The sequence below is a fragment of the Echinops telfairi genome, unplaced genomic scaffold (genome assembly GCF_000313985.2).
Source record: "Echinops telfairi isolate 266 unplaced genomic scaffold, ASM31398v2 ScPeMD7_1;HRSCAF=3_0, whole genome shotgun sequence".
Lineage (NCBI taxonomy): Eukaryota > Metazoa > Chordata > Mammalia > Afrosoricida > Tenrecidae > Echinops > Echinops telfairi.
In genome coordinates, this window is record NW_022103896.1 from 82065919 (window position 1) to 82078392 (window position 12474).

The following is a 12474-nucleotide window of genomic DNA, read 5'->3' on the forward strand; positions in this document are numbered from 1 at the left end:
AAAAAAAAAAAAAGAAAGTTCTTTGCTTATCCTAGGATTCTTCCCTCTTCATATGAATTTGGTAATTAGTTTTTCCAGTTTTTTGTTTTTAAATAATGAAGTTTACACATGTGTTGTAATTGCATTGTATTTTTAGATTTCTCTGGGGCAGTGTTTTTTTTTGTTTTTAGAGTATTAAGTCTTCCTAGCCATTAACATAGGATATTCTTTCATTTATGTAGGTCACATTTGTTTTTTTTGTGACCTGTAATTTTTTGTACAGGCCTTGTATTTCTTCTTTTTAAATTATTTACTGGGGGGCTCTTAGCTCTTATCACCATCCATCCATCCATCCATTGTATCAAGCACATTTGTACATATGTTGCCATCATCATTTTTGAAACATTTTCTTTCTACTTGAGCCTTGGTATCAGCTCCGCCTTTTTCCCTCCTTCCTTCACCCTCCCTCCCTCATGAACCCTGGATACTTTTTTTTTTAATTATTACTATTTTTCATGTCTTACACTGACCGCTGTCTCCCTTCACCCACTTTTCTGTTGTTCTTCCCCTTGGGGTGGGTGGTAATTATATGTTGATCATTGTGATCAGTTCCACCTTTCTTCCCCCACCTTCTCTCTACCCTCCTGGTATCACTACTCTCATTATTGGTCCTGAGGTGTTTATCTGTCCTGGATTCCTTGTGCTGTGAGCACTTATCTGTATCAGTGTACATGCTCTGGTCTAGCGAGATTTGTAAGGTAGAAGTGGGGTCATGATAGTGGCGGTGGGGCAGGGGGAGGGGTAAAGTATTAAAGAACTAGAGGAAAGTTGTGTTTTGTTGGCACTATACTGCACCCAGGCTGGCTCATCTCTTTCTTGTGGCCTTTCTGTGAGGGGATGTCCAATTGTCTACAGATGGGCTTTGGGTTTCCAACATGCCCTCCTCCTTGTTTACATCAATATGATTGTTTGCTCTGGGTCTTTGATATCTGATACCTGATCCTATTGACACCTCATGATTACACAGGCTGGTGTGCTTCTTCCATGTGGGCTTTGTTGCTTCTGAGCTAGATGGCCACTGGTTTATCTTCAAGCCTTTAAGACCCTAGACACTATATCTTTTGATAATGGGGCACCTTCAGCTTTCTTCACCACATTTGCTTATGCACACGTTTGTCTTCAGCAGTCATGTTGAGAAGGTGAGCATCATGGAATGCCAGGTTGTTAGAACAAAGTGTTCTTGTGGTGAGGGAGTACTTGAGTAGAGGCCCAATGTTCGTCTGCTTGGTGAGGTTTTTTCCATGTATTTCATCTTTTTCTGTAGCTATTGTATTCTTGATGTCCTTTTCATTGCTCTCTTCATTGGGAAACAGAAATTCAATAGCTTTCTGCCTGTTAATTTTGTATCCTACTACTTTACCAAGTCCCTCAATTATACCCAAAAATGTTTTTGTGGATATTTATGGTTTCTACATATAAAATTATGTCATCTTCAAATAATGAAAGCTTCACTTCTGCTTTGTCCATTTGTATTCCCTTGCTTTCCTTTTGTTTTTAATATTTCTGGCTAAGACTTCTAGAACGATGTTCAGCAAGAGTGGTGATACGGTATAACCTCGTCTGATTCTCATTGGGAGGGAACATGTCAGTTTTTCTTCACTGAGTGTGATATTGGCCGTTGGTCTTTCATATATAGCCTTCATTGTGTTGAGAAATTTCCCTTTATTTCTATTTTCATGAGGGTTTTTATCAGAATGGGTGTTGGATATTGTCAATCACCTTTTCTGCATCTATTGATATGATCACATGGTTCTTATTCTTTGTTTGTTTACATGGCAGATTTCATTGATTGCTTTTATAATGTTGAACCATCCCAGCATTCCTGTCATCTATCCAATTTAATCATGATTAATTTTTTTTGATATGCTGTTGGACTATATTGGCTAGAATTTTGTTAAGAATTTTTGAATCTATGTTCATGATGGGTAGTCTCTGTCCTTCTGGATTCTTTGTAAGGTTGTTGTATTAGGGTTATGCTTGCTTCAGAGAAAGCGTTTGGGAGTTTGCTGTCCCTTTCTATATTCTGGAACAATTTGTGTAGAATTGGTGACAATTCTTCTCCGAATACTTTGTAGAAATCCACTGTGAAACCATCTTGTCTTAGGCTTTTCTTGGTTGGACTTTCTTAGTGACATTCTCTATTTCTTCTTTTGTTGTGGGTCTATTGAAGTTCTCTAGATCAGTCTGTGTTGTGTTTTTTTTTTGTAGATCCTGTATTTCTAGATATTTCTTCTAGGATAGAAAATTGGTTGGGACAGTCTTTCATCGTAATGTGATTTTCTTTTTATTACCTTTGTTTCTATTGTGATATCTTTTCATCTCTAATTCTAGATATTAGTATCTCCTCTTTCTTTTCCTTTGTCAAACTTGCCAACGAATTGTTAATTTTATTAATCCTTTTAAAGAACCAATTTCTTACTGATTTTTCCATTGTTTCCCCATTCATTTATATCTACTCTAATCTTTATGATTATATCTTCCTGTTGGTTGAAGATTTATTTTGTTGCTAATGTTCTAATTGTTGAAGATTCTGTGTTGATTTTAGTTTTCTCCTCTTTTTTCACTTGTGCATTGATTGCTATAAATTTCCATCTGATAATGTTTTTTTGCTATGTTGTATTCACATTCTTATTTGTTTCAATCAGTTTTAAAATTTCATTCACTATTTGATCTATTATCCAGTCATTTTTTAAGTAGTATGTTAAGCCACCATGCGTTTGACTTTATGTTTTTTCTTTTTTATTGATTTCTAGTTGTATAGTGTGGTCTGAGAAAACAGACTGTAGAATCTTAAGGTTTTAAATTTTATTAAGGCGTGCTTTGTTGCCTAAAATGTGGTCTATTGGGGAAATCTTCATGAGATGGAGAAGAATGCACTTTTTTCTGTTTGGTGCATGCTCTCTGTATGTCTAGAAGGTCAAGTTGATTGTGTTGTTTAGTTCTGTTTTTAATTGAGTTTGTTTTCCGATGGTCTGGTGTATTGAAATCTTCTACCACCACTGCTGAGCTATGAATTCCAAGGGTCTTTCATTAGGCATATATATTTAATATTATATTTTCTTGTTCTATTATTCCTTTAATCATTATGCAGTGTCCTTTTTTGCTCTCTCTCTGTTGGTGTAATGATTTCCTGTTGGGATGCTAACTATAAGGTCAGCAATTCAAAACCACCAGTCACTTTGTAGGAGAAAACAAAGCTTTCTACTCCCATAGTCTTGGGAAGTCATAGGGGCCTGAGAGTGAGTATGATTTTTTTTTTTTTTGCTTTCACTATATTTTATTAGAGCAGCGGTTCTCAACCTGTGGGTCGCGACCCCTTTGTGGGTGGAAAGACCCTTTCATAGGGGTCACCTGATTCATCACAGTAGCAAAATTACAGTTATGAAGTAGCAACAAACATCATTTTATGGTTGGGAGGGTTACCACAACATAAGGAACTGTATTAAAGGGTCATGGCATTAGGAAGTTTGAGAACCATCTTATTAGAGGTTAATTATTAGAGTATTAGTATTAAGATTAGAGGTTAACATTGCCCTTCTTGAATTTGGGGCCTCCAATTAGCTTGATAATTTTTTTCCATTCTTTGATTTTTTTTTTAGTCTATTTTTGTCTTCATGTTTAAGCTGTCTCTGTAGGTGGCATACTTTCTAATCCGGTTTGTTCCTCTCTGTCTCTTGACTTCTTGACTGTGTATTGAATCCACTGGTATTAAGTATCACTATTGGTATGTATGGGGTTTGTTGGTTATTTTCCTGTAAGGTCTTTTTTTTTAAGTTTTATTGGTTTCTTTGTTATTCCTCTATTCTCTGTTATTTTGAGTACTGTTTCCATTGCGTAGATTTCTGATTGTTGTTGCTTTGTATGTTACTCTTAGGTGTCTCTACTATTGTTGATTCACTATCCAAAGTGTTCCCATTAATATTTTCTGTAATGCTGGTCTTGTTTTCACAAATTCCTTTAATTTTTCCTTCTCTGGAAATATCCTTGATTCTCCCTTGCACATGAGGGGAAATTTTGCTGAATATAGAATTATTGGTTGGCATTTAAACTATTTATATTTTAAATATTTTGCACATAAAACATGTGCTACCTATTTTTATTACATATGATTTATTTAATATGTTTTACTGACTTGTTTTCTTGTCTTCATGGTTTCTGCTGAGGAGTTCTAGTTTGCTCTTCTTATTTTTCCTTCGTGTGTGACTTCTTTTTCTATAGCTGCCCCAGGAGTTGCCTCTTTTTCTTGAAATTGCAAAGTTTCATTCTGATGTGTTTTATTGCCTTTGTGGGGGGCGTCTATTCTATTTTTGGATCTTTCAACTTCCTGTATAGTTATTTTATCCTCCCGTATGGCGTTGGGGGAATACTCATCAAAAAATTGTAGTATTTTACTGTAGATTTTTTTGTTTGTTTGTTTCTTTTTTTGATCCGAAACCCCATGAGACGTAGGTTGTTCTTTTGATGTTGTGCCACATAATTTGTCATCTTTCTCCAGGTTACTCTGTGTTTTCCTTCTGTTGGTTTTGTTAATTGTTTCTCTAGTTGGTTGTATTCTAAAGAATTATCTTTGGATAAGTCATTTCCCCCTTCACCAGCAAGGCTAGTATCATAAAACAAGGCGCCTAAGACTGTACTTAAATATACTCTTATTTTTCTTCTGTCACTCTCACTTTCTTAGTGACCTTTGCATTTTGACTGTTTTTTTTCTTTCTTTCTGTATTCTGCTTGCTTCCTAAATGATATAAAAGGTGCAGCCAAAGACCAACCCCTGCTTCAGTATGGTGGACTGCTCCTTTGAAAGGTTCTCTCTGCAGTCTGGGCTTCACATAATTAAAAAAAAAGAATTATCTTTGAACTCTAATTTGATTTTCCTTTTGATTCTACTACTCAGCTCTTTTACCACATTGTCTCATTCTATTACCTATTGTTTCTTTCCTACATCTCTTTGGTGTAGGGATTCTAGTTTCAAAATATTTTGTTCTCCATTTGTAGAAAGGCATCTTATCTTATTCTTTATAATTCTATTTGTGACCTTCCTTGCGGGGGTCTGTGGATGGCCCAGGCCTTCCTAGATGAAATGTGGATCATCAGGGCCTTCCTTTTCTGCCAGGGTGTGAGGATATCTGGGGCTTTCCTTGCTGGAAAGCAGGGATACCTAAGACCTTTCTTCTTTGCCAGGGGATGGGGATACCTGGGCCTTCCTTTCCAGGGGGCAGGGATGGCCTAGGCCTTCCTTGCTGGGTGTGAGTCACATCCAGAGCCTTCCTTGCCAGATTGGAGGAGTGGGGGGTATCAAAGGCCTTCCTTGCTGGGTCTCTGGGATGGCTGGGGTCTTTCTTGCTGGATGCAGGTACAGCTGAGAATTCCTTGCTTATGCTAGGGGACTAGGGCTTTTCCTTTGGGGCCACAGGTGCAACTTGGGTCTACCTTGCTAGGCCCCAAGGATAGCTAGGGCCTTCCTTGATTAGGGATGACTTGGGTCTTCCTGGCTGGGTTGTCAGGCCTGTAGGGCTGTCCTTTCCCAGGAACAGTGTTTGACAGAGCCTACCTTTCCGGGTGGCAGTAATGACTGGCGCCTACCTTGCAAGGGGGCAGGGTTATTGGTTGCTGGATTGACTGGGGCATCCTGTGCTGGGAGAGCAGGACTAGCCAGGACCTCCCTTTCCAGTTTCCAGGGACAACAGGCCTTACTTATTGGGGAGAGGGACGGCTGGGCCTTTCCTTGTCCAATCACAGCGGCACAAAGGGCCTGCCTTGCTGAATCCCAGACACAGCTGGGAACTTCCTGTGTGGAGGATGGCTGGGGCCTTCCTTCCAGGGAAATAATGTGATATTCTGTTGAGGTTTTCTTGAGGTTATTTTTAATGGTTATATATGGATGCTTTGGCTTAGGTGATTCAAACTCACCAGCCTCGCTGCAGGACAAAGGTGAGGCTGTCTACTGATATAAGAAGACTGATAGTCTCAGAACCCTATATAGGGTTGATATGGATTATAAACAAGTTGATGGTATTGAGTTTGGGTTTTATGTGTGTAAATGGAGACCTGGTGGTGAAGTGATTAAAGCCCTTGCCCTCTAACTGAAAGGCCTGTGGTTTGAATTCACTACTGTTAAATGGAAGAGATATGGCAATCTTCTTCTGGGAATATTAGAGCAATGGAGATATTCTCTGCCCACGTGGTTACTATGAGTTGAAATCTACTCAAGGCAAGGGCCTTGGGTTGTCATGGTTTTATGTGTGTAAAGAGACATGAAACGCAGGTTTTTAAAACAAATTAATAAAATATTTATGTACCAGAACAAGAAGTTTGTCTAAACTTTTCTAGTGGGCAAAAATAAAAGAATCATTATCCCCTCCTTTTCAGCCAGGGTGTGGATTCAAGTCAAAGAATCGGAGTTCTCTGTCTCTATCCCTGGATCAACTGTCTCCATTGGGCATCTGCTCCGACCATTCTCTGACACTGCTTTTGTGAGATCTGAAATAGGCTTGTGGAAATGTGAACCTTTCAGGTTGTCAATTTGTCTTACAATCTCCTCTCCTATATCCCAGGGCATTTCATTTCTTTCTTCTCTCTAGTTTTTTGTTTGTTTTATTTTAAATATGATAAATTTCTGTGTTCATGATTAGTCTTACCTCCATGCGTCCACACATGCTGTTCCCTCTGCTTGCAATGTCCAGCTAAACCATACTAGTATTTTCCCTGGGAAATAAAAATTAGAAACCTTCCCTAGGACCTCATGTGCCCCTTGATCTGCATGTATGTTGTTATTTCATCATTTTTTAAGTAAGCTGAATGGACACTGAATTCAGCACATGGGCATCACACGTTGTAGTTGTTAGATGCTGTTGAATGGGTGCTGACTCATGGTGATCCCACGCACAATGGAGTTAAATGCTAGCCAACCTGTGCCATTACAATTGGTTACATTGGAAAGTTGACTGATTTCCAGATATCAGATAACCAGGCCTTTCTCCTAGTATATCTTAGGCTTGAAGATCCATTGATTCTTGTTCAATATAGCAGCAACACAAAAGCCTCCAGTGGCAGATGGGTGATTTTTGTGTTTGAGGTGCTTTGGTTGGGAATTGACCCCCAAGTTCTTGAATGGAAGGTAAAAATTCTACCACTCCCATTTGATATTATATGACAAATTATGGCATAGATGTGCCCTAATTAAACATCCTTTAAATGCAAGGTTGGATACTCCTTGTCTGTCTTCTTTTTTTTCGGGTGGGGGGGGTACTGTTTTCCACTTCTCCATGACATGCTGTGTGCTGTGACAGTGATGTGACTAAATATGTATAAAATCCCAGGCATGGAAAGCTGCACAGACTCTGCCAAAGATGGACTAATAACTTGACTGAACAGGTTCATATTAGATGAGCCACTCTCACAGGACATATCACATACACTTGTGATGTACCAACAGAGATTGAAGGAATACCGGTGTGCAATTGGTTAAGCATTAGCTTATAAATTATGGGGTCAGTGGCTTCATGGGAAAAAGACGAAACTGCCTGTCCCTGCAACCATCTCCAGTCTCAGGAACTCTATGGAGTTCTACTCTATTTTATAGGTTTATTGCTATGAGTCTGAATCACGCAGTTGGCAGGGGATTTTTTTTACTTGTCAAAAATGGCTTTGGTAGTTAAAGAAATATCTTGTTTTCATTACCTACTGAAGGAAGCCCCTGTAAGCTCTATCCAAGTCCTGTCCTGGTTTCTCTGAGAAGTTAGACTTCCCTTCAGTCAATTTTGCTTCATTATGTGCATTACATGGGCTTTATCATAATAAGGCCAAGTGGCAACCATTTTTGGATATAGTGAGTCTGGGAAGATTCTGGACAATTTAAATGATGTGGACTACTTGATATTAGATAAGGAAATACATAGGCACAAAAGTGTCTGTAAAAAAATTAATCATTTTTTAAAATTTAATAAGTTCCAGAGTCTTGTATACATATATTCTCTATACTCAAAGTGAGATATAGGTGAAAGTGAGATATAGGTGAAGCCTATATTTCACCCCTTTCTAGATCCAGATTTATTTCTTGCTAGTACTAGGTATTACTTGCCCTCTTTCAAAGGTGTCACTGGTCCCGTATATACTAAGGCAAAGACTATGAGGATTCTCCAATAAGCCAGATGCTTTGCCTTTCAGGGAACAAAAGTGGGCCAAACAGACTGGCCTGCACAAATAACACGCATTGGAACCATCACAGTTGTGAGTTTCCTCTACTTCTGGGAGCTCCCTCTCTCTGCGGCTGAGCCTGAAAGGCCTCCGAGGACTCTGAAGGGGTCCCGATCCCTTTCTCCACGGAGTGCCTGAGAAAGAACACACCAGATTCATTATCAATTTTATTTCCTACCATACACCAAATGTACAGCACTGAACACAATTCTGTTGCTTTGATGTAAGAAATATTAATTGTTTGGAGAAACGGTGTACAAACAAACTACTTTAAATAAAAAATGCATACATCATTTTTTTGTTTACAAAAGACCCAATTTACAGTATTGAAAAAATTACAGCAAAATAAAAAAGTCCAGCACACATTACAAAACACATCAACTACAAAGGAGGCAAATAAATGCGAACATACTTTACAAAACATCCTGTCAAACAATCCAAACACAAATAAATTAGCCTGAAGTCAAACAAAATGGTAGCAATAAATACATAGGTTGGTAAGCAATTTCATTTAAATTAAATATATAACAAACTTGTTAAATATTTAGCAAATTAAACTTTTGCCTTTATAATAAGTGAACTCATTTGTCTGCATCTATCAAGTACTGTATAGCAAAATGTTTGCAAATACATAACTTTAATAGAAAATTTGTTTGGTGTCCCATTTATAATAGACAGCACATCTGATAGATCTTTTTTAAAAACAGATTTTTAAATAAACACCATTCCTATCTAAAACAGACACCTCATTTTCACTAAGCTAAGAGTCAAGGGTTCAAATGAACCCCCAAAGCAAAGATAGAGCCCCACTTAATGCATAATAAAGACTATCATTTCATGAGTGTGGAATTACAGCTGAGTGATACATTTCATTTGTGCAGGTAAAAGTGATAACAGTGGAATATATCAAGCCTTTGAATGCCATCACATTCAATCTAAATATCAATGAGGCTAATAAAAAATAAACACTTTTGTCATAGCACAGTAAATTAAGTCCATACTAAGTTCATGTGTACGTTTACACAGAGGCACATCTGCACATGAGGTGTGTGTGCATACCAAAAAGGCAGTTTAGCTGGTTGTCTATACCTTTTTATTAAAAAAAATAAATATAAAAAAACTTTTGAAATAATGCTTACCTACTTACAATCCCTGAAATAGACATTGCCTTTACTATAGCAACTACTAAGCTCTGATCCATTCAGAAATTCAAGATCGCAGGCTCAATTTTATGTGTATGAGTGTATGTGAATGGATGTGTGTGTGTGTGTGTGTGTGTGTGCATTTGCACATACTTTGTAGCACTTGGAGTTCTATGGAAATATATATATATTATTAAATTGAAAGTTGTCTTGTTGCTTAAGAGGGAATAAACCAATGTTGACAGCATTAAAGTAATTACCTAGATTGCAGGAGCATGTTTATGCGTCAATGTATTTTCCATTCTTTTCATTCAAGCCAGTAAGATAAATGCTATTTCAGGGGATATGATATCTACAGAATTTTCCATTTGGATGCATTTTTATTTGCTAAGTACAAATCTACATCAACATTGCCATTTGTATATTGTACCAACATATGGCAGGAAAGCTTGGCTGGTCAGATCAAGTTTTGTTTCTCATCTTGGAATAAGAGTTGCCAACTCTCTGATATATCTTCAAAACAAACAGACCTATCTGCATCACTGAAAGAGCTTATGTTTTTTAAAAAGGTTTCAAATAAATAATTCATATTAACAAAGTCTTACAGCCAAGTTGAATACTTTGCTGATCTCTGTATTTAATTATTGCTAACAAATTCTCAGGCTGTTTTCCAGGGAACTGTGCCTTTGTGAGTGAGTGACTTCCAGTAGTGGGCGCCATCTGTCCCTTGTTTGCTCTTTCACACATCTCACTTCACAGTATAAATTATAAATAGGAAAGCTAGTGACAGGGGAGAAAAGAATACACATATCATAGGGACCACAGTGCAGTCCTTAGACAAAAGTTTTCTCCACACTTTGTGCCTTCTCCTTTAAACCCAGCAAGATATGTGGTTTCAGAATAGCATTTCTATTAAATCCTATTGGAAAATAAGTTAATAAAACACACTTGTAAAAATATGGCTGAATTCACAATGCAGTTAAAAGATAAATAACTCTTTGATTAGAAATAAATAAAATATAAAAATGTCACATTTATTTTACATATGCTTTACAAAGAAAAGCGCAATGGAGAAATAAAATATATGAAAATAAATAAGATCTAACATTTGACTGCATTGCTTTTAACCCAAATAGGCTAACATAGTTTTTCGTTCCTGTTTATGTCAGCTGGGGAAAAAATTAGTGCAATGTTGCAATTGTATATGCAGTACAGCAACCTGCATGCCGCTGTTGTACAGGAGCCTCCACCGTGCCATGTGGGGTTACTGTTGGTGATTGCTGCTGTTGGTAGTGTTGCCATCCTACACATGGATGCCCTTCACTGCCTGTTTGATACTTTCCAGAAGAGCTTTGCATTCTGGGGAATAGTCCCGCTCCAGATTGCTGTACATGTCTGTGAGTGTATTTACATATGCTTCAAAATTCTGCTCACTGATAGGCCCCTGCATAAAGACAAAACACAGTGTATCAACCACAGTGACTTAGGCAAGTTCTGGGACAGGAAAGTTACCTGTGACTCCGTAGTCTGGGAGGGCAGCCAAGGGTTCAAACAACAGAAGGAATTTGAGCAGGTAAAACGAGATTGAGTGTGGACTGGGATTTATAAGAATATCATTTATTTTTAAAATAATGGGACTAATGTGATATGAAGCCAAAAGGTTTTGTTGTTCCATTCAAAGACATGTAGAACAGACCATGGGGCCCTCAGGCCTGCAGTACTCAGGGCACAGTTTGGAGCAGACCTGCATGTGAACAAACTATGGGTGGAAGGCCAGTGTGGACAAGCCTGTGAGGGTGACATGAGTTGTGGAAGCCAGTGACTTTGACAGCACTGGTCAGGACATTGGGACTTAATATTGGACCAAGTATCTCACTAACCAACTATATGGTGGAAAATCTCCCATCTCCATTCTCAGATACCATTATGATCATTTTTTTTCTTGGTGCTCCTTGTAAATATATTTTGATCTCTATAGTCTATTCTCCAGTGTAGTATCAGATTTGCAAATTTAAGGTCTAGCCATACTTTTTTCAGTTATGAGTATGCATTGGTTTTCATTCATTGTTGTTGCTTAAGGTGGTGCAACTCGAAGGTGTGAATGAAAGAACGTGGATGGTACTCATTGAGTGGGACTCATCTAATTCTAGTACCTCTATTCCCCATCATTTTGATAGATAAGTAAACAAAGGCATGCAAAAACCATGGTTGTGTATCTTACTTCAAGGAGTGTTTGCAAGAAGGACTTGAAAAAGTCTAAATTGTTCTTGCTATTTTTACTATTTAGGATGTAAATATTCTAAATGTGAGGATTATATTTCTGTGCTCAGCCAAGTAGCACCCTAAAGTATAGTGTTTTCATAACAAGTCTCCTGCTCTCCTGTTCCATGTCTACCTTTGCTGTGCTATTTGTGGAGAACCATCATGAGGTCTCAGTGGACCTCTGTGGCAAATAATCAGAAACAGCTGGATTGGATGAAAAAGAATGCAACATCAGGATCAGAAGAAGGCTAATTAACAACCTGCAAAACGCAGATGACACAACATTGCTGAAACTGAGGATGATTTGAAGCACTTTCTGATGAAGGTCAAGGATTTCATCCTTCAATATGGTTTATAACTCAATGCAATGAAGACCAAAATCCTCACAAACAGGCAACAACATGATAAATGGAGAAAAGTTTGAAGTTATCACAGATTTTGTCTTGCTTGGATCCACAATCAATGCTTACAGAAGCAGCAGTCAAGAGATCAAGCAATGTTTTGCGATGGGTAAATCTTCTGCAGAAGATTTCTTTAGCATGTTGAAAAGCAGGGAGGGTTACTTTGAGGAGTGAGATGTGCCTGACTCAAACCATGACCTTTTCAATGACCCCACATGCATGTGAAACTTGGACAATGGATAAAGGAGACTGAAGAAGAATCAATCCATTTGAATTATAATGCTGGTGAAGAATATCGAAAGTACCAATGACAGGCAAAATAACAAACCGATTTGTTTTGGAAGAAGTACAACCAGGATACGACTCCTTAGAGGCAAGGATGCCAAGGCATCATCTCACGTACTTTGGACATGTTTTCTGAAGAGAACAGTCCCTGG

At 38.0% G+C, this 12474-nt stretch overlaps 1 protein-coding gene across 1 annotated transcript in view; it reads right to left on the reverse strand.

Moving 5' to 3' along the window:
• Positions 1-8386: 8386 nt before the first annotated feature.
• The window catches only part of ST18 (ST18 C2H2C-type zinc finger transcription factor), a 132858-nt gene continuing 128770 nt past the window's right edge, over positions 8387-12474 (reverse strand). Inside the window, exon 21 of the mRNA XM_045292036.1 lies at positions 8387-10818. Coding sequence (XP_045147971.1) covers positions 10678-10818 — 141 coding nt within the window. The 3' untranslated portion in view covers positions 8387-10677. The remainder of the gene's footprint in view (positions 10819-12474) is intronic.